This window comes from Aythya ferina (assembly GCF_964211825.1).
Source record: "Aythya ferina genome assembly, chromosome: 2".
Taxonomy (NCBI): Eukaryota; Metazoa; Chordata; class Aves; order Anseriformes; family Anatidae; genus Aythya; species Aythya ferina.
Window position 1 is genome coordinate 50101481 of NC_140297.1, and position 20082 is coordinate 50121562.

The window sequence follows — 20082 nt, forward strand, 5'->3', positions numbered from 1 at the left end:
CAATACAATAATGTTCTACACCTCTGTATGTCCAGATTAAGAATCCTCTAGTAATGATAATAACATGGTGTTAATGCTTCCTTTTGCCAAAAATCAAGATTAGTACTACTAAGTGAATCATAATGGCTGCTAAAGTAATTTTTAAATGCTTCAAATTTCCTTTCAGAATATATCCATCTGCCCATCTTCCCATATAAAATCCAGATCAAAAGCAGCAAATATAAAAGGGAAAACAAACTAGCTACAATTGGTAACTCATGAGAAAATACACCTTGTGAGACCAGCAACAGAAATAACTTATTAATCAATGACTTTAAGTTTTTTATCCTTTGCCTGCTTTTTATAAATTTATATATACTGTATGAAAATTTCTAGCCTTAATTTTAAGTGAAATTAAATGTATATATACCCATCATCTTTCCTAATAGTTTTGAAGTTATTGGCTGGATTCAGGCAGACCTGCAGAGGACAGAAGACTCAAAGGTAATAAAGGTGATGTCCTCAAAGCTGATGGACACAAATCCATAAGAATCGGGGCTCATTTGTTTCATAGTTTACAGAACTATTTGCTTAAGAATAAGATTTAATTATTGAGATTCAGGTTCTTACCACAATCGGAGGCCTGGGCTCTCAAACACAGATCCAATAGCAGCAGACAAGAGCATAAATTGGTCTTGGCATTATATAACCTTCGAATTTAAAAAAAAAAAAAAAAAAGGCTTTGCTTTGTATGTGACATTCTATGTATTACTCACTATTGCCAACCTCAAGCTTTTGAAAACCATGAGTCAAGCCACAAAACATCATGAGATTAGCTGTAACACGAGTTACTGAAAAATAAATAAATACATTTGTGTGGTTTATTTGCCTTACAATGCAGGGTGAGTTCAGGTCATAGTTTTGAAGCTTTCCTCCACAAACACCAAGGTTACAGACTCTCTCTCTTTTTTTTTTTTTTTTTTTTTTTTTTCCAAGTGAATTTCAGCAAAGAAACCATAAGACTTGGTAACACTAACATATTTAAAACATCACAAATAGTTATGCCAACTGCAGTGGACTCTCCAGAGTGGTGGTGAAAGCCAGTTGAGTGGCTACTGTGACCTAGCTACAGTGAAGGTCCCAGCACATCCTGGGCTTACAGTGAACCTCAATAACAAAAGGTCTGTGGGGATCCAAGGACTATGTGAAAACCTAGTGATTGGGTTATCCTGCCAACAAACAAGTACCCACAATTGGTTTCAACAGATGGATATGTTTGTGACACATAGAATCATGGAATCATTAAGGTTGGAAAAGACCTTCAAGATCATCTGGCCCAACCATCTCCCTACCACCAATGTTACCCACTAAAACATGTCCCTAAGCACCAGGTCCAACCTTTCCTTGAACACCCGCAGGGACGGTGACTCCACCACTTCCCTGGCCAAACCGTTCCAATGCCTGACTGCTCTTTCTGAGAAGAAATATCTCCTAATTTCTAACCTAAACCTCCCCTGCTGCAACTTGAGACCATTCCCTCTAGTCTTATCACTAGTTACCTGCAAGAAGAGGTCGACTTCCAGCTCCCCACACCTTCCTTTCAGGTAGTTGCAGAGAGAAATAAGGTCTCCCCTGAGCCTCCTCTTCCCCAGACTAAACAACCCCCAGTTCCTTCGTCCACTCCTCACAGGACTTGTGTTCCAGGCCCTTCACCAGCTTTGTAACCCTTCTCTGGACATGCCCCAGGGCCTCCTTGTCCTTCTTGTAGTGAGGGGCCCCAAATTGAGTAAATATAGGGAGACAATTATCCCCTGGTCCTGCAAGCTCCACAGTTCATCTCACCTTCCCACTAGCTGTGTGCTAGATGTTCAAAGAAACTGCATTAGGCCAAAGGAAAGGAATTTCAACCACAATGTCTCTTTCTAAAAATATTTTCATGCAATCAAAATATTTGGGCATTCAGAAAAAAAAAATACAATCTTTGCCCCTAGAAAATAAATAAGACTAAATCTAAATATGTAGAGGTAAACCATGTGCTATTGTTACCAGTCTCGTTAGTGCAAAAAGTTCTCAATTTCTCATATAGCAAATACAAGCCTTCCTTAACTCCTGTAGACTACTAACACTTTTTCTTATGGTTAACTTTTAGATAACATCAATATATGGTACATAACCAACTTTTATATTGCTGTACATTTTCACGTTTCTCAGCCCACATGTTTAAGCCCGGGACATTCTAGCTATTAACATGCACCACAGAGCCATTCCTATCTTCTTTTTCCTGTGCTCCTTCTTGGGTGGAAAAGATTAAAAATCATTTTGGTGAGTGTTGAAATTAAAATTACTCCTTAGAGATGGCCAGGAATAGCCTCATAGTCTCATGATTTTTTTTTCTTTGTTGTTGTTGTTATTTTGTTTTTCTTTTCATATTTTACTGGGGATAATTCCTATTCATCAGAACCAAAATTTTCACTGGGCATGGAACACACCTTTTCAGCTATGTACAAAGTATCTGCTCAAAGAGAAGAAGACCGTTGCACACATTGAGAACAGCTGTTCACACACTGCTCAGAGAAGTTATCTGGAGCATCCCATTGCAAATGTCAGCTCTGACGTTTCTAGCTCCTGAGTTCTATAAATTCATCTAATTTATCTTGCAGTTTCAGGCTTTCCCTAGAAATCTTCCATTTCTAAAATTTGCTAAACTATATTTAAATTATTTACCCAGGATATGGTGAAGGTGCTCAATGACTTTTTCACCTCAGCCTTCACCAGCAAGAGTTCTAGCCACATAGCCCAAGTCCCAGAAGGCAAAGGCAGGGACTGAGAGAATGGAGCAGGTTGCCCAGAGGAGCTGTGGATGCCCCATCCTTGGAAGTGTATAAGGCCAGGTTGAATAGGGTTTTGGGGCAACCTGGTGTAGTGGGAGGTGTCTCTGCCCATGGCAGGGGCATTGGATTTAGATAATCTTTAAAGTCTCTTCCAGCCCACACCATTCTATGAATATGTGATTCTAAATACCTAAATAGTGCTACACTACATTTTACACTACAAGTGCTTACTTTACAGTGACATAAGTCAAATACTGCCTGCCAAAATTATGCTACTGAACTGTGACAGACAGCCTGGCACTCCCTCTTCCACTAGTCCTGTGTCCTCTCTACCATAACAGTAACCAAAAGGCACGCATTTGTTGTTTTGTATCAGGGGTGTGTACATATTGGTGAAAGGAGTATATCAGCATGTCACATCCAGTAAAAGGCATTAACCTCACTGATCTGTATTTTGTTACAATGGTACATTGTATGTATGACCTTACATACACAAACACTCCCACCATACAGCCAGGCACACTTGATTTGCTCATGTGGTATTCCATAATGGGACAGCCACATCGTGTATCCTGATATACTGTGTCTGAGTACTTCCAGGAAAGCCTACAAAACCAAAGAGATTTGTCAACATTGTTTTACACATTTTCCTCAGAGAGAAAATAAAAATGAAGGGATAGAAGCAGAATAAATCTACCTAACATTTGCTTATATGGAAGTAGAATAAAGCCAGCAACAGGTATTTCTAGAAATGTACCTGGTATCCACAGGTGACAGAACAGGCATGTTCTCACAGCTTCAGATTAAAACAAAACAAATAATAATAATAATAAAAAAAATCCCGAGGCACTTTAGCAGCCTTGTGTTACTATACCATACCACTCTTGTGCTATACAAACATATTTCCACAGTATCTCCCACTAGTGAACTTGTGATATGTATCATATAATTGCAACACATGGCAACCTAGTAGCAAAAGGAAATTCAAATCAGGATCGAGCCTGGGGCACTGGCAGTACTGCCAGCAGGACTTCCACAGACACTGAGACCTCGCATTTTGGCACTATCTTTTTTTTTGCAGTTCTCCATTTCTACTCTTGATGCTTAACTTCAGTTATGCTGTGCTAGGTTGTTAGTATACCATAGAAATCCTGTATCAAGAGGACTGCAGAGGCTTTTCTTTTAAGCCAATGCAAGCTTCCTCAAAACAAACTCTGCTAAATTCAGCCCACTAAAAATACCAAATGTTTTTGTTCATTATTTGAAATTAAATTTCAGCTGGACTAAGAAACTCTATCCGTCTCTGATTGTTTATGTCCAAATCACTGGTGCTGTGTTGTAATTCTTGTAGACATTACAGATAGCTTTTTACCAAACTCTGCTGCTGAAGAAATTACAAACCACTGTAGATTAATAACATGAGTGTGTCACTGCTAACTGTAGTTGTAACACAGAGAATACTGAAAAAAAATAATTGTATTAAAATTGTATTTTGGAGATCAGTGCAGATAACAAAAGTTCTGTTTAATAAACTGCAGTTTTGTATTTTTGAGATGTTTAGCTGGACAAAAGGGATGAGAAGTGAGGGAAGATTACCTTCAGGAAGATTTCTTACATGTCAGGGATGTTTTTTCTGAACGAAGTTTCTGACGATTGCATGTTTTTGCATATAATGAAATTAAAATTTGATAAAACATAAAGATTTTCATATTAGTAACTTACAAGCAGTATATTGTAGTCATTTTACACTGGTGTTACTTACTGAATTGAGCTTTCATATTTGTATGACTGAGGTGTCACGTTCTCAAATAGGAACTTAAAATTTTCTTTTAGATTTTGCATTAGCACATATAGAAGTGACACTGTAGTGTAAAACCATATGGTTCAACAATGCATTTAGAGCAGAGTAGAGGAACAGTCCTCTGGGGCTTTGCAACAGCTACTTTCCTTGGTACAAACCTTTTGATTTGCTTCAACATGTTATGCATATGTCTTCATACAACCTTATTTCTTTCCATGTTGTCTTCAGAGAAATATTTTGAGGTCTACTAGTGATTTATAGTTACTTCTCAAAATAAATGCATTTGGTTTCCTTGTTTGCCATTCTATTATACTGCTATGATGGACTCTCTATTATTCAGCTTCAACCAATTCTTTTTTATTTACCCATTTAGCTATCACAACACTGCTGGATAGACTTCCTGTGACTATATAAAACATATTTTCCCCCATTTATCACAGAAGTCTGAATTTAGCTGAATTAATATGGCTGATTTAGTCTTCCCTGAAAGAAATATATAATACTTTACAGGAATAGTGTGGCTTTTTATATAAAAATCTAACCATAAATCACAGAAAACTAACTTGGATATCCTGCTTATCCATGAAAAACAACTAACTCAAAATAGGTTTACCCATATGCAAATATGCACGTGCATGGGCGTCTTTGTCTTTTCTCCCAACTGTTTCTGCATGAAAACAGCGTTCACGGAAAGTGCTGGAAGGGCAGACTGGGGAACACAAATCCTGTTTTTATCTACACATTTAACAGAACAGACTTCATAACTGTGGCTTAATAAAATGAATTTGATGAACAAACAGGCAGTCCCTCCTGAGTACTCTCTGCATTCCTCAAGACCTCACCCAGCCAGACAGCGTCCAAGGGTAGGTAGCTGTTTGCAGGTTTGCATCCAGAGGCCAAAACAGGTTTACTGGCTATTCTATTCCGATAACAATTGTTTATTGCAGTTGATGTAAATTACTCTTTCAGGGGGAACCAAGATCTTCATATTTCCTCCTCTTAAGCTTTTCCTCTGACATCTTCTTGTTAATAAACAGTAATACTGACTCTCAGAGTGGTTAAAACTTGGCTTTCCAGCTTGAGCCCAAACTCCCCCATCTTTGTTTTAAAAACATGTCAAGTTCTACTTCCCTTCAGTATGAGATACCAGCCTTTATCAGTCACTTGCTTGAAAACCAAAAAAAAAAAAAACACTACAGTTTTATCTCATGTTGCCCTTCACATATAAGAGACTTCCTGTCAACACCAACAGCACTTATGCATTATCTGTTTTCTAATCTCACCTTGAAAATATTCTTTGCTATAATGTGTCTATGATCAAGCAAAACAAAACTAAACAAAATGAAACAAATAAACAAAAAGGGCAAGACAATTTCAGAGACAGGAAAGTAAAATACCAGCAAATTGAATACAGAAAATTTTAAAATGCTAGAAACTGAATACAGAAATGTTTAAAATATATAATTGCCATTTCTATTAAAAAAAAAAAAAAAAAAAAGTTGGATGGGTTTAGAAAACTATGGAAAACGAGACAACAACCTGGAAAGAAGGAAGCAAGAACAGGGAAAGAGATAAACAAATAGGTAATGCAGACTAAAATTGAACATTAGAATACATTCCTGGAACAGAATAGCCAGTCAGAAACAGAGAAAAATTAATTTCCCAAGTTACAACACTATGAACTTCAAAAATCTTGAGTCAATTTTCTCTGTCTCCTCCCTACCGTTCAGTCCCCCAAAAAGAACCATAAAATTTTAACAGTTGGGCTATATCTCTTTTTGAAATCTAGAACCTTTGCATTTCATGTCTTCCAGATTTCCTATAGTATAATAAATGTTAAGAACTTAATTTATTCTTTTAATGAAAAACAACTTCACAGGATTCCAGGAGGGGATATTTTAACAAAGACATCACAAACCTCATGATGAAAATAGTCACATTTGCTAGCAGAGGAGAATTAGAAAATGGTCTGTCTCATGCTGATGCCTGAGGTAGTTGCTTGCTTCAGCTCATTCTCTCTAAAACAGCCTGACCTACTTATTCCTATTCTTTTTTCCAGGCCTCACTGAGAAGACAGACTTCTTGGTGTTACTGTGAGGTTTACTGTGTGGTTAAAAACATGAAAAATTATCTTTAGGTATAGAAAAAGCAAAGTTTATTGTGTAAACATTTACACTGTGAGATAACTTTTTTCTGACTTCAACTGTTAAAGAGACTGGGGGGAAATGTTTGGGGGCATATTAAAGAGCAGTATGAAAAGGATCACACTGCTTCAGAAAGGGAATACATGACACAGTGCTCTGAGGTAAGCGGGGGAGGGAAAGGGGGAGCAGAGCCAGTGACCCAGAATTTCCTTCCTGTATCCTTAATTAAGACAGTTTCTTAGAAATACAGGAAGACAGAGCATTTCCTTGAGGACTCAGAGATGCAGGCAGGGCATCCCAGAGGCATGCATATTTGCAGTATACCATCCTTCAAACTATACAGCCTGCAACTGTGCTATAAGGTCTACAGGCTGCTGAGAGAAGCCTTCATTTATCTCCTCCTTATGTCCCAAGCTGAGATTCTCTGAATAATTCTGAGGTTTCACTGGATTCAGCTGCCTGAACACAGCATCATTTAGATGTCCAAGGGCATCCCTCTATCAATTCAGAAGATGTATGGTGTGTAGTGCCTATGACATTTGAGATGTCCTAGGGTATCTAAGACATCCAGGTAGGAATACTAGATTTTACATAGGACCTGAAAGAAATCTATGACAACCTGGACTGGTAGCTGTGAGCCAGAAAGGATATCTTAGAGTGATTCAAACCTTACTACATATCTCTGAATGAGCAATGAACTATTTTTTTTAACTATAGAAATGTGATGCACGTTGGTTAACTTTAACATTAATAATGACCTCATCTATTCCCTTATTTCTACATGCTTGGTGTGATGGGATATGTGTTTGTTTTGTTTTGTTTTGTTTTTTCATGGGAATAGGCAAGGATCTATGCTGGTAGTAGACTAGGGGGTCTGCAATTTACTGACAACACCAGTGACAACACCAGCCTTCCCCAAACTACTGGATCACTCACATTTCCCAGTCAAAACAAGGCAGCAGAATTTGTGCATGTGTGGACATGGGAACAGTGTGTGGACTGAACTTCCATAAGTTCTATAAGTTTTACAAACTTCCCTGTTTGTAAAATAAACACACCCCCAGTGTCTTTTAAGGACAGCAATGTTGAAATGCATGACAAAACTTCTTCCAAACCTAAGATGGATTTTTTTCTATACACATCAAAGGAAACTCTCGTTAAGGGATATTTAACTAGAGATTTATAAAAGATCCTAGAAAGTGAAGAAACAATGAAGTTATAAGAATGTTTTACCCTAAATTGAGCCAATGTTCTATGTCTTCATGAAATTAGTTTAAACGGTAACATGAAATCCCAGAAACCAATTCTTTGCTTTTTTATTCTTGCTTGGGATTTACATGCAGGGACACATTTCCACACACAAAAGATAAAAGAGTTTTCTTTGGGCAGATGGATTCCAAGAGCTATCACACCCCTTTTAATCCCAGTTCACTGTGTCATATTTGTTTCATATAGAATATTATTCCTCCAATAAACAGTTACTGGGAAAGAAATAATAATAATAATAATAATAATAATAATAATAATAATAATAATAATAATATCACCATAGAATTGCAGGTGCAAATGTACAGCATTCAATTAAGTACTGTCAACATTTACAAAATTCAGAAGTCTGGAGTGACAGAGACAGTAGCTAGCTTGGAATTTTTTTAAATTAATACCTCCGGTAATCTTTTTCTCATCTTCTCTAGGAAATACAGGGGGGAGAGAGAGAGAAAGACTGTGCTGACAGCATCAGAAGGCTTTGTCAGAGAGTCAAGAATTCAAGTAGAATTACAAGGAATGGGTTTTAAGGGAGGCAAGAGCAAGATGGGAGAAAAAAAAAAAAAAAAGTGCTCTTTTGAACTCTGACAAGACAGACGAACCTACAGCAAAGATACTTGGGAACGAGCCTGATGACTTTCCAGGGCAGATGTTTGACTGCAAGTTCATATCCATGTCAGAACTTGACATCAGGTTTAAAGTACAGAATGACTGAGTTATATAACAAAAAGGTTTTAGTGAACCTTGAAGCAGGAAAGACACATAATTACAGTAAAAAGGTAGTCAGTCATTGTGCTGTGAGGAGTTGTGTAGGTATTGAGCACTACAGAAGTCAACACATGAACTTGTTAGAGAAATGTTTTCTTATGAAAATTCCATTCTCCCTCTCTTCTCTAAACGAAGCTGAGAAATGTCCAACTCTGGTCACTGCCCTACATATATCCAGTCTCTCCCTGGGTAAATTGTTTAAAGTATCCTACGTAGGGGATGTGAAAATTTGCTATGAATCAGGCCATGAAAATCTGACAGTAAATCCCATGCTGAAATCCTAGAGAGAGAGTGGAAAAGATTTCTGGAGAAAAACTGGAAATCTGCCAATAATTCTTTGAGAACTTGAATGTCTTGGGAGAATATATAAAAACAACCTCATGATTCAGCTAACCAAGGTAGTGAAATGAGTTTCCAAAAGCAGGGATCAGCAATTTGAATGTATGTGAGTGCCCCTTTTAATTCCTTTGTTTCTATTTCCTTCTGTCCTTTTCCCAGTTCCTTCCTCCTTTGAACTTAGGAAGGTAGGCTTTAAAAGTTACTTTTTCTTCTCACCTAGCCAGCAGGGAAGGGTCATAGGTAGGGCAGCCAGTTCCTTCTTTGAAAGCTGCATGACTGTTCTACTTTAGATACACATCCTCCTGCCTAAGCCCCAGCACAGTGTGAGCCCTATCACAAATTTATAAGCTCCAGTTCTGTCCTGTACACTATCTAGTCCAGACATGTAACAGTCATCTTAATTATAACTCAGATGTAGAAAGCATGCCATCGCCATCTTTCATGATTAAAGCAGGGCAAAGCATCCGTAGCAATGTCTTATAAGATGATATTTAATCTCCAGCACACAAAAGACCACTATTGCACCACTTAAAAACGCTCATACGCACTGTCTGTTCTGGAATAGGGATCTCTTCATTTCGAAGAAGCCTGTCTGAAGCCTGACCTCCATGAATAATGAACTCTTTAAGAACTTCAAGAAGAATCCTCAAAGAGATCAATCAAGTCAGACCAAAGGGAATGACAAGAATACGAGATTAAAGAAAACTCTCTGATATACTCTTGACAAAGTTGATTTGAGCACCTGGAAGTTTAATGGATTTAACTAACAGTGGCTAAGGCTAACTCAGGCTTCAGAGCTCCCATGATCCTTGTATTATAGATACAAGGATCAGTCTAAGTATATAGATATACTCTAAGTATATCTATAGTATATATATATTAGTATATCTAAGTATCTAGATATACTCTAAGTACATCTAAGTATATAGATATGCTCTAAGATATAGAGCAGTCTAAGTTCATCTGGACTTTCTAAAATATGCTGGTTGTGGTTGGTAGTTAGGAAAGTATAGCCATTAAAACGTTATTGGTTCTCAGAGTTATCAGCGAAATAACATGTTTTAAACTACAAAGAGAGTGCTGCTAGGAACAAGAAAGCATCAGTCATTGACTATATCTGACTAGCAACTGAATTCACACAACACGATATCGTAATCAGCTGAAGCACTCAGTGTTGACATCTCTACCCTGTATGTAGTTCCCAGGTTTTGCTTCAGACTTAATCTGGTCTCATGAACCAAGTGACTCTTTGTTATACATTGTTCAACTCTGCCAAAATGACTAGCCCTTGTGTTTAATATCATTTGTGGTTGTAGTTCATCTGATAAGCATTTGGAGCAAGGTTTTCAGTTTGTCTTCTTAAAAACATTAGGTTCAAACGTAACAAAATTAAAAGATTTCAGAAGAGCCAAATGATTGCAAATTTCTCCTTTTTCAGGTGATAACAAGAAAATATAGAAATCCTCATGTCAACCTGTGTATGTTTGATATTGGGGCATTTTAACATTTCCAGCAGTCTGGAGTTCTAAGGGGAATAGAACATCAGTGCAAAAGACAATGTTACATCATCAGGAGTGGCAACGTATTCCATCAGTTTTGATATAGAAAGTGAAAGGTGTATAATAAGCCAAGAATTTCTGGTTAGGAATAACACAGACTGCAGACACAGTGCAAAAGACTGCATTTCAAAAGAAAGCTTGACCAAGGCTGACACTGTATAAATTAAGAGGTCTCAGCTGTTCACTGGATAGAGTGATTCCAGTAGGATGGAGAATCCTCAGCTATCATGAAGAAGCCAGTAGACAACCCCTTTATTATTAAATGAAACAGAAAAAAAAAAAAAAAAAAAAAAAAAATATCTCAGGTATGGCTAGCAATTAAATAATCCAAAATTCTGAGGAAGAAGGAAAGCCCAGCATCTGGAAATCCCACTGTTTTATTACTGTTTCAAGGAATGAGTGAATACAGTCAAAAGACTTAAGATAACGACATCATCCATATACACTTGTAAGCCCTCTTATGAACAGCAAGAAGTATATTCCTAGGCCTTGCATCACAAATCTCTAGTTCATTTATAACTTGTGTTTAGTGCATAAACTCTGGCTCTCCAAAAATACTGAGCCAGCCGTCAAGAACATAATTTAGCATTGTGCCAGAAATAAAGAAAAAATATCCATGACTCAATGTCCCCAGACAAAGCAATTTTGAGTCACACTGACATTACACCCCAGGAATCAACTGTAAACAAAATGTTCCACCAGCCGTGTGATGGGCTTCGGATACAGTTAGGTGTAAAGTGAGGACATACCATAAGGCATGTGAAAAACAAGCCTCCCTGCTAGACATTACAGCTCCACAGCGCTAACCAAGAAAGGGCTATGCACCAATTCTACCAATTTCAGGACCAGAAAACAAGGGGCTTAAAACTACACCATTGTTACCATCCAGAGCACATTTCATCAGAAAGAATTAGCCTTCTGTTAGTGGAAAAACAATCTTCAGATTGGTCATGAATAATTCTGTGATCAAATTTCTGCTTTATAAACAAAATGGTTAATTTCAGTTGCATCTTTCCTCATTTGAGAAGAACAACACCCAAGAAGAGTGCATGAATAAGCACATATTTAACATCTTTTACACATACAAATAACCCCACAAAGGAAAATTGGACCATTCACAGACTTTAAGTAATGCACAAATTAAAACACTTAACCAATCAAGGTTTCAATTTGCTGAACCAGACTTCCCAACCAGCAGCAAGTGAGGCTGAAGTAAAAACAAGAAGTTTCTCTTATCATTAGCATGAAGTGTCAGTTTTTACTTTTGTTTTTTAAGTATAGAAGGGATGCATTTCATAAGCCCAGCAGCAAATGCTGGTGTTTAAAAAAAAAAAAAAAAAACAACAACAAAAAACACACAGTCAGTCTCATACTTTTCTCTTTTACGCTTGCATAAAGAATTGAATCCAAAGAAGTTTTACTGCCACCTGCAATCATTAATATTGGCACAGAAGAACATTTATTACAATAATAGAATTTAGCAGTGAATTTTGATGTGAACAAACCTACTGAACTCCAAGCCTCACCATATAAAAAAAATAACACTGTTCTGCAATATCTAGTGCCTACATTTTGTACCTCCACAGTTTCCTCTGAGTACCTTTTCAATTGTTGATTCAAAGAGAAAAAAAAAAAAAAAAAAAAGAGAGAGAGAGAGAGAGAAAAGGAGACACATAGGCAGAATATTCTTTCCTTCCCCTCTATTGATGTGAATTTTTGACTACTTTTAGTGTGCTCTACTTAAGTCTTCTTCACTGACTTACTAGGCGAAAGACTCTTCCATGGAAGTTCTCTATAGACAGGATTCTCAGTGACACAAGCAGGAGTTTCTTGTGTGACACTATTTACATTTTCAACCCTACCAGGAATTCTTGAAGAGACTATGCTACCATGCTGGTACTGAATGAATGACTGTACCTATCCAGCAACAATTTCAAAGCTAGTTGCTTGTTAATTTAGTTCTGGTGAAGAAATGCCAACAATAGTATTTCCAATACCTTAAAACAACACATAAATTCGTATATTGGGATATCAAAATTAGTTCTATTACTAGACACAGCTACTGCATGATCACTGAAGCTGGCTTTCCAGTTTTGGATATGTGTAAAAAGGCAAATTATTCCCTTATTCTACTGAAGTATTCATATCAATAATGAAAATCTTCGGTAATTCATCCACCCTTCAGTGACAAATAGATCAGTGGGGTCTGATAACTGTGGCAGGCAACAGATACCGTCTCCACAAATGCCCGTGGAAAGCTACAGATTGTGACTTCAGTAAGACCTTTATCAATCTTCTACTAAACCTCTGTATTCCATAGAGAATACAGCCTAGATGAAATTACTCTGAGAAGGGTGCACAATTGACTGGAAGATGTATTTAAAATGTGGTTATCAGCATTCACAGTACAATAGGAAATATTTTTAAAACATAGCATACTGAAGTCCCTGATACTATAAAGTTTCATTAAGGACTTGGACAATAGAAGAATATATTTGTGACCTGGAATGAAAAAGCTCTTCACCCATTGGAGCAATACTCTGAAATACAGACAGATCAGCAAAGACTAGTTCAAACTCCTGTACTTAAAGCAGAATTAACAACTCTATAAATATAATACGAGGAAAAGCCATCAAATCAGAAACTTTGCAGAAAAGGATCTGGGGAGATTACAAACTATATATGAGTCAGCAAGGTCAGGCTGTTTCAAAAAATACCATACATTGATTAAAGATGCAAAAATAGGAGCATTTTAAGAAAGGCAGCCTTAGGAACTTTCTCATTTTTCCTAGCCTTTCATTTTTCTGGTGACCTAGCTGGTCACTGTGTCAGCTGTAGGAGCACTGTTCCATCAGGATGACAGCCTCTGAAAGAGTGTCCAGAGGAGAAGGACCTGGACTGTATAGAAAGAAATGGACTATTTAGTCTATGTAAGAGGTCTCTCTGGAGGAACATCACGACTTTTTAATTATGGCAAAGTGTGACACAGAAGAATCAACTGTTTTTACTCACAAGGAGTAGTACAAAACAATAGGTTTAAACTGCAGCTGGGGAGATGTATAATAAACATCAGGAAAATGTTTCTAAGGTGTGGGGGGTTTCTGTTTTGTTTTGTTTTAAATAAGGTTAGAGAAATAAGAGTGAAAACAGTATAACATCCTTCCTTAAGGTTTGGGATAAGCATAAAGATCTCAGTCTCTTTCTGATGTTTTTTCTCTGAGTCTATGAGAACAGAATTTCCTTTGCATCTTTTGTCAGAAGAGGTGTAGAAGAGCTCCTCTGCTAATCTTAGAAAAAGCTATGATAAAAACTTGCAGACAGGAAGTTTCTTCTGAGTCTTTGACAGACTATGTATGCATGTGTGTGTGTGTCCACACATATGCATTCACATATGTAACTTTCTGCATGAGCATGTACACACGTCCACATGTGTGTGTACATGTACAAGTCTGTGTTTATATACATTCTTCTGTGAATGTGGTGCTCTTAACTATGTGAAATTTAATTTAAAAAAAATAAAAATCCCTCCATTGAGCCTCAATAGTGTAAAAGGGTGGAGCACATAGCACATAGGGTAACTGCTATTCAGGGATGCTTTAGTACTAATATTCTTGCCCTTTTTTTTTTTTTTTTTTTTTTTTTCTTTTTTGCATGGGCAGTAGACATTGTTCTTGTCTTATTTACATCTACATGCAATACTGCCTTGAGCAAAATGACAGCAGTATAAAACTGGTTTAAAGAGAGAAACAGATCTTTGTATGATTATAGTAATATATGGAGAGCTATTGATCAGAAGATTTGTTCCACACGGGTGAGTAAGAGTATTCAACAAGCATGCTTAATGAGACTTGCACATAATAGCCTAATGATGGAACAAGAATATGATACAAAATAAACATCCAAGCAATGCAGACTATATCTAAACCTGGTGAACGAAGGAGACAATTATCCCCAGCATTCAGACCAAATGCTTTTCATTTACACTTGGCAGCTTCTTTTCTCCATTTTGGAACATCTAGGCGAAGGTTTCCTCAGTATTGCATTCCCGCTCAATAACTTCAGTGCTCTGGGTGGCTGTCCCATGAAAAGCTAATCAACTACGTGCATTTCACTTAATCATAACAATACATCACCTCTATTCATGACCACACAGCCCAAAGAGTGGCAGCACACAAGAAATCTGAGAGCCCACTGAAGTTAGAAAGGAAGACATGAAGGAAGTTAGGTAATTTTATTATAAGAACAAAGTTACTTAATTAAATCCCTTTAAAAGCTTATGAGATGGTCTGAAGAGGCCAGAAAATAAGGTTTTTCCCAAATGTAACATAGCAGAGGCCAACCATATTACTCGCAGGAAGGAGGGAATGGGAATTTACCCTAAAAAATTTGGCTGCTTCCAACAATGAAGAAAATAATTTGTAATATTAAAAAATCATATTGATGTTTTCTTTTTGTAAAGGCCCCCAGTCAGTGGGATCGTGGCATGCCTTCATTGTTTCTTCTACAAAGTTACAACCTGAGGGATGAAGGGAGGAGAAGGAAAATCCCAACTTACACAGGGTCATTAGAAACTTTAGATTCTGTCAGCCAAAAGTCTCTGAAGATTTTTTTTCTGCATTAAATGTCTTTGAGGCTCTCATAGTTCCTAGTATCAACTCCTTCCTAGGCTGCACATGTGCCTCTCCTAGAGAGTGAGTGAATATGTTCCATTCCCTCAGAGCTCCCCAGACTCACTGGACTGCACATGTGCAACGTAAATGAATACTCTCCAGCCCAAGGCTGCTGTGGCTGGCAAAGCCAGGATTTTGCTGTAATGGCTGGAACTGTGACCAAGAACCTGTCTCTCTCCCTCTCCACCCCCCTCAGCAATCTCCCTGCTAGCAGCATGTGGCAGGAAACCATCTCATTCTAATGCAGAAAGGATAGGAGGAAAATTTGAATAGTAAAACCAACAGAGTGAGGCACAAGAAAAACAGGCATACAGATATGTCTAGGCAAATGCATTAGTAACTGGGAGAATGCTGGAGAGTAAAAGATAGAGAAAATCACTTTCTTGAGGTAGGAGGTTTAGGCTGGAGAAGATGCCTGGTGAGGAAATGAGGACATGACAGAAACAGATTAGAAGAGAAAGAGAAAAAAGGATCAAGTTGCTGAAAAGGAATTGAACAGAAAAGTTTGTGCCCAGTAGAGACTGTGCTCCTCCAGAGCCAGAAGTGAAGCCCAGCATCCAACTTTGTATGACCATTACAAATACAAACATCAAGATATCTCATGTTTATCTGATAACCATTCTCACAGGACAACAACCTATAAACAATTATTCCATTAAGTCAAACAGTAGAAATCTGAGCAGTTATGATTAACCATTGTGATTAACCACTCTATAAGACCTTTGGTCCCATTTTCAAAACAAGGAGAAATTACACATAAACACAAAGAATACTCAATGACTACTGTAGAATTTGCAAAGTCAAAGAATTAGGAAAAAGGATATGCTAGAATCAAGGTTAGATATAACCTATCTAACATCTCTTCCTCACCCCAAAACAGGCTGAGTACATCTAAACTAGCTATTTGGTCCCCAGCTTGTGTCCAGATATTGACCGGCTAGATATTCTTCAACTTTAATAAATAATAATAATAATAATAATAATAATAATAATAATAAAGGTAATAATTACACCAAATGGAGAACTTTAAATCCATGTTTAATTCCATATACCTTCCCTGCTTTTTTAGTAGAAAAAGGGTAGTCAGAAAATTTGGAATTGCATGCAAGAAATTTATGTTAAGTAAATAAAAAACACCTTCAGATATACACAGTGCATCTTCAGATCAGTTTTTTTCCAAATAAATATGTTTGAATTTAAAACTCTAGTGATATGCTTTTAGTATCATTTGTCCATGTGGTGTGTAATTCACATAGGGACACCAAGCCATTCATAGAAAGTTGGTTGACAAATCCAGAAAGAGAAAATATATCCAACCTAGAAAATTCTGTGATTCTGTGATTCTGTGATATCTGAAGAAACAAAACAAAGGAAGCAACTGTAGGACTGGATATCTAAGCTCTCTTATGAAATAGAATTCAGGGTTTATACGATAGCATTGAACAAAATGCATACATTATGCGCATGTATCACTAATTCCTGAAATAATATGTGCAGTGTGACATACCATTCTGCAGAAAAGCAAATGGCAGGTAGTTTTTACAATGGTAAGATGAATTCACAGTATGGGATGTGTTGATTGCTCATGTCAGTCCCTTTGAAATTTTAAAGCGGTAGTAATGAGAGCTATAAATCTCTCCTAAGTATAATTAGATTACTATTTATACCTACTGTTGTTAAATCCAGTCTAAGAAATTACTTTTAGGGCACTGTTACTGAAGAAATAATCTCTTTAAAACAATAATTACTAAGTTAAGTACAATTCATATACCCACTTTCTATAATGAGAATGTCTAACAAAAGTATTTAAAAATAATGAGTGTCTTTTCTTATTAAAAAGTTTGACAATAGTATTTTCAGACTTTAAAGTTTTGTTGTTGTTGTTGTTATGTGTTTGCTTGTTTGTTAGTTTTACATTATACCACAAGTCTGGGAGTATCCTCCAATGCTGTAATGCACTGAGATACAATGCCATCTCTCCCCAGAAGGTACCCAGTGAGGAGTACAAGTTTTGTATTACAGAAAGCATGGGATATGACTATGGTAGGGCCCTGTAGAGAGTATTATAACTGTGAGACAATTATGATCAACTGACAAGAACTAGAGTTATCTCAATAGACTTTTTATCTTTTAGGAATGTATTAGGAATTCCAAAAGATGGTAAATTTGTATTATCTGTTCCAGTAGTTCACTCTTGCTGATTTACGTTTTATTTCCCATGGGATCTGTCTTGACTGATTTTTTGTTTTGTTTTGTTTTACAGGAGACAGAAGTCATAGTAACATGCAGTCAGTAAAACTTGTAAGTGTCTAATATCACTTTCTGATTAAAAAAATCTCAAAAAAGAAGCACATATATATAATTCTAATGAGAGAGACAGAGAGATAAAGATCCTTAATCTCTATGTAAAAACATGGAGAATTTTTTCTTTGTCAAATTGTCCTGAGAAGTGAGTGTTCATGGCCAGCTACATCACTGTCAAGCTCTGAAGGCTTTGGTCAGAAAACAATGATGCCCCTTGAAGCCCACTGATATTCTGCAGTGAGTACCTTCATTAAACACCAGTAATTGCATGAAGAACACTTTCAACAGAAGCTGCTTTCAAACCTATGGCTGGAATAGCCCAGGCAGACACTGCACTGCAAGAACACTGCACTACAGTACTAAGATACAGACTGCATTAGTATGTATCTTATGTTACAGGATCAAGAAACAAAAGAGACTGTACCTCCCTTGGTGCATATAAACCTTGGTAGACTTTGTTTCCCATTTTACTAGTGAAGGTTTATAATCTTGTAGGTTGTTTCATGCAAAACAGATTTCTGAACTCAGCAGCCCTCAGAGAGGCTTTGCCCATGACCTCCTTATGTGAAGTCAGGGGCAAAACTGCCCCCAAGGTCTCAGAGCATTGTAAAATTAGCTCCCATATGGAACATCCTCCCTCTCTCTCAAGGAGTCACTTCATTTCTCCATTAATATTTTATTATATGGATCTCAGAAATGGAAAAAACATATGTTTGGAATGATATGCAGCAATAAGACCAGAACACCAGTTTTATGTAGTTTTCCATTGCATGATCCAGCTCATGTATTTAAAACAGTTTTATTCTCTTCCAGTTTTATTTTTCTATTAAAATCTTCATCAGAAGATTTTTTATAATAGATATATTTTACTTTAATTGTTAAGAGGCCTCTATTTAATTATATTATATAAATATATATATTGCAAAACAACTAGTCAAGTTTAATTTAACTTATAAAAATCAGAGTTTAAGCATAATTACTCAGGTAATGTTATTCTCCCATAAGGTATAATCTAGTTTTCCTGTGCTATTATGCTTTCTATTAACTCAGAAATAGTCATAAAGTAATGTACGCGCATTGAGATTTTGATTTTGTTTACTTTGCTACGTATTTATGATATTTAACGGAATGTGGCATTTCATCAATTTTTCTCAATTATAGGTTTCAATTAAACAGCTAGATCACCTATTCACTGTTTAGGATTTTTAAGGGATAACAGAGAGTGAGTGGGTCCCTCACAGCATTAGTCTTGTTGTACATAATCGCTAATATGACAAAGCTCTCTGCTTCTGCTCTCATGGATAATAGTGCTGCTGACTTCAGTGTCACAAGAACAGATTTCACTTAACAGGCCCAAACACAAGTTCTGCTTAAACATATAAGTAGACTCATTTAAGTCAATTACATATAAATATTGACCACAACTGCCATGCACATTTTAACAGAACTCTACCTTCCCTAGCTGCAAATACCCCTCTAAACCACATTAATTAAAAAAAAAAAAAAAAAATCTACATAAAGTACTTTGTATTTGCTTCTCTCTGTTTGCTAGAGACACCATGAATGGTACACAGGGTGGAGTGTTACCAGACCTGAGCCCGTTATACGCAGACCACTCAGTGCTTCAGGTACTTAAAGGCCAGGAGTCAAAAGAGGAGGGGAAGAACCAGTAAGATGTTTCCTATTTCAGATTTGCTTTGATTCAGCTGCATACATCTGTTTGGCCACTTGTTATTTGTTGCCAGCTACCAGTAAACAACTATGCCCAAAGAGAAAATTTATTCTAGTTAAAGATTGGCTTATGTCCTCATCAGCTAAGTTTTACAGCTCTTAAGAACAGCAAGAGAAACATTTACACTGAACTTGTTGCATAGGGATTTCAGACAGCAGGACAGTTATTTCTTGCATAAGCATTACATTTCGCTGGAGACAGCAGAGGCACATTAAGAGGGAAAAATGAACCTCTCAAAATAAAATGTCTAGAAAATAAGATGAAAACAGTGAAATGCTACACTCACAATTTAAAATCATTCATTCTTTTTCTGAAAATGTTCCCAAGGCTACAAAATGTTTTATGTGTCCTTTGAGTTTTGAACACCCTAAGTACAGTAGCATATGTCTGTACTGTTTAAACAAATCCTCCAAAGATTGGAATTGGTTTTTTTTTTTTTTTTTTTTTTTCCTTTTCTTCCTGTGTATGTGTATGTATAGAAGGGAATATTATTTATGACCATCTAAGGTCTGGCACAGCATTTTTGAATCAATGCCATTCAACACATCAATGTTACAGTTGTTCTATATTAAACTAATTGTTTTAACAACATTGGAAAATTTGTTCTTAACTAACATTTATATTTACATGTTCTACAGTTCTAGTCTGTTGGGTAATGAGGTCCTACAAAAAACTGTTTCAGCACCATC

The 20082-nt window shown here is 36.7% G+C and overlaps 1 protein-coding gene across 3 annotated transcripts in view; it reads right to left on the reverse strand.

Moving 5' to 3' along the window:
* Positions 1–20082, reverse strand: part of LOC311431390 (uncharacterized protein) — a 541797-nt gene that overhangs the window by 160938 nt on the left and 360777 nt on the right. For 2 of the 3 annotated variants that reach the window (XM_084508855.1, XM_084508853.1), the window contains exon 4: positions 610–689. The exons of the other annotated variant lie outside the window; for it this stretch is intronic. In XM_084508855.1, the coding sequence (XP_084364981.1) occupies positions 610–689 (80 nt within the window). The remainder of the gene's footprint in view (positions 1–609; positions 690–20082) is intronic. 3 annotated transcript variants of the gene reach the window in all.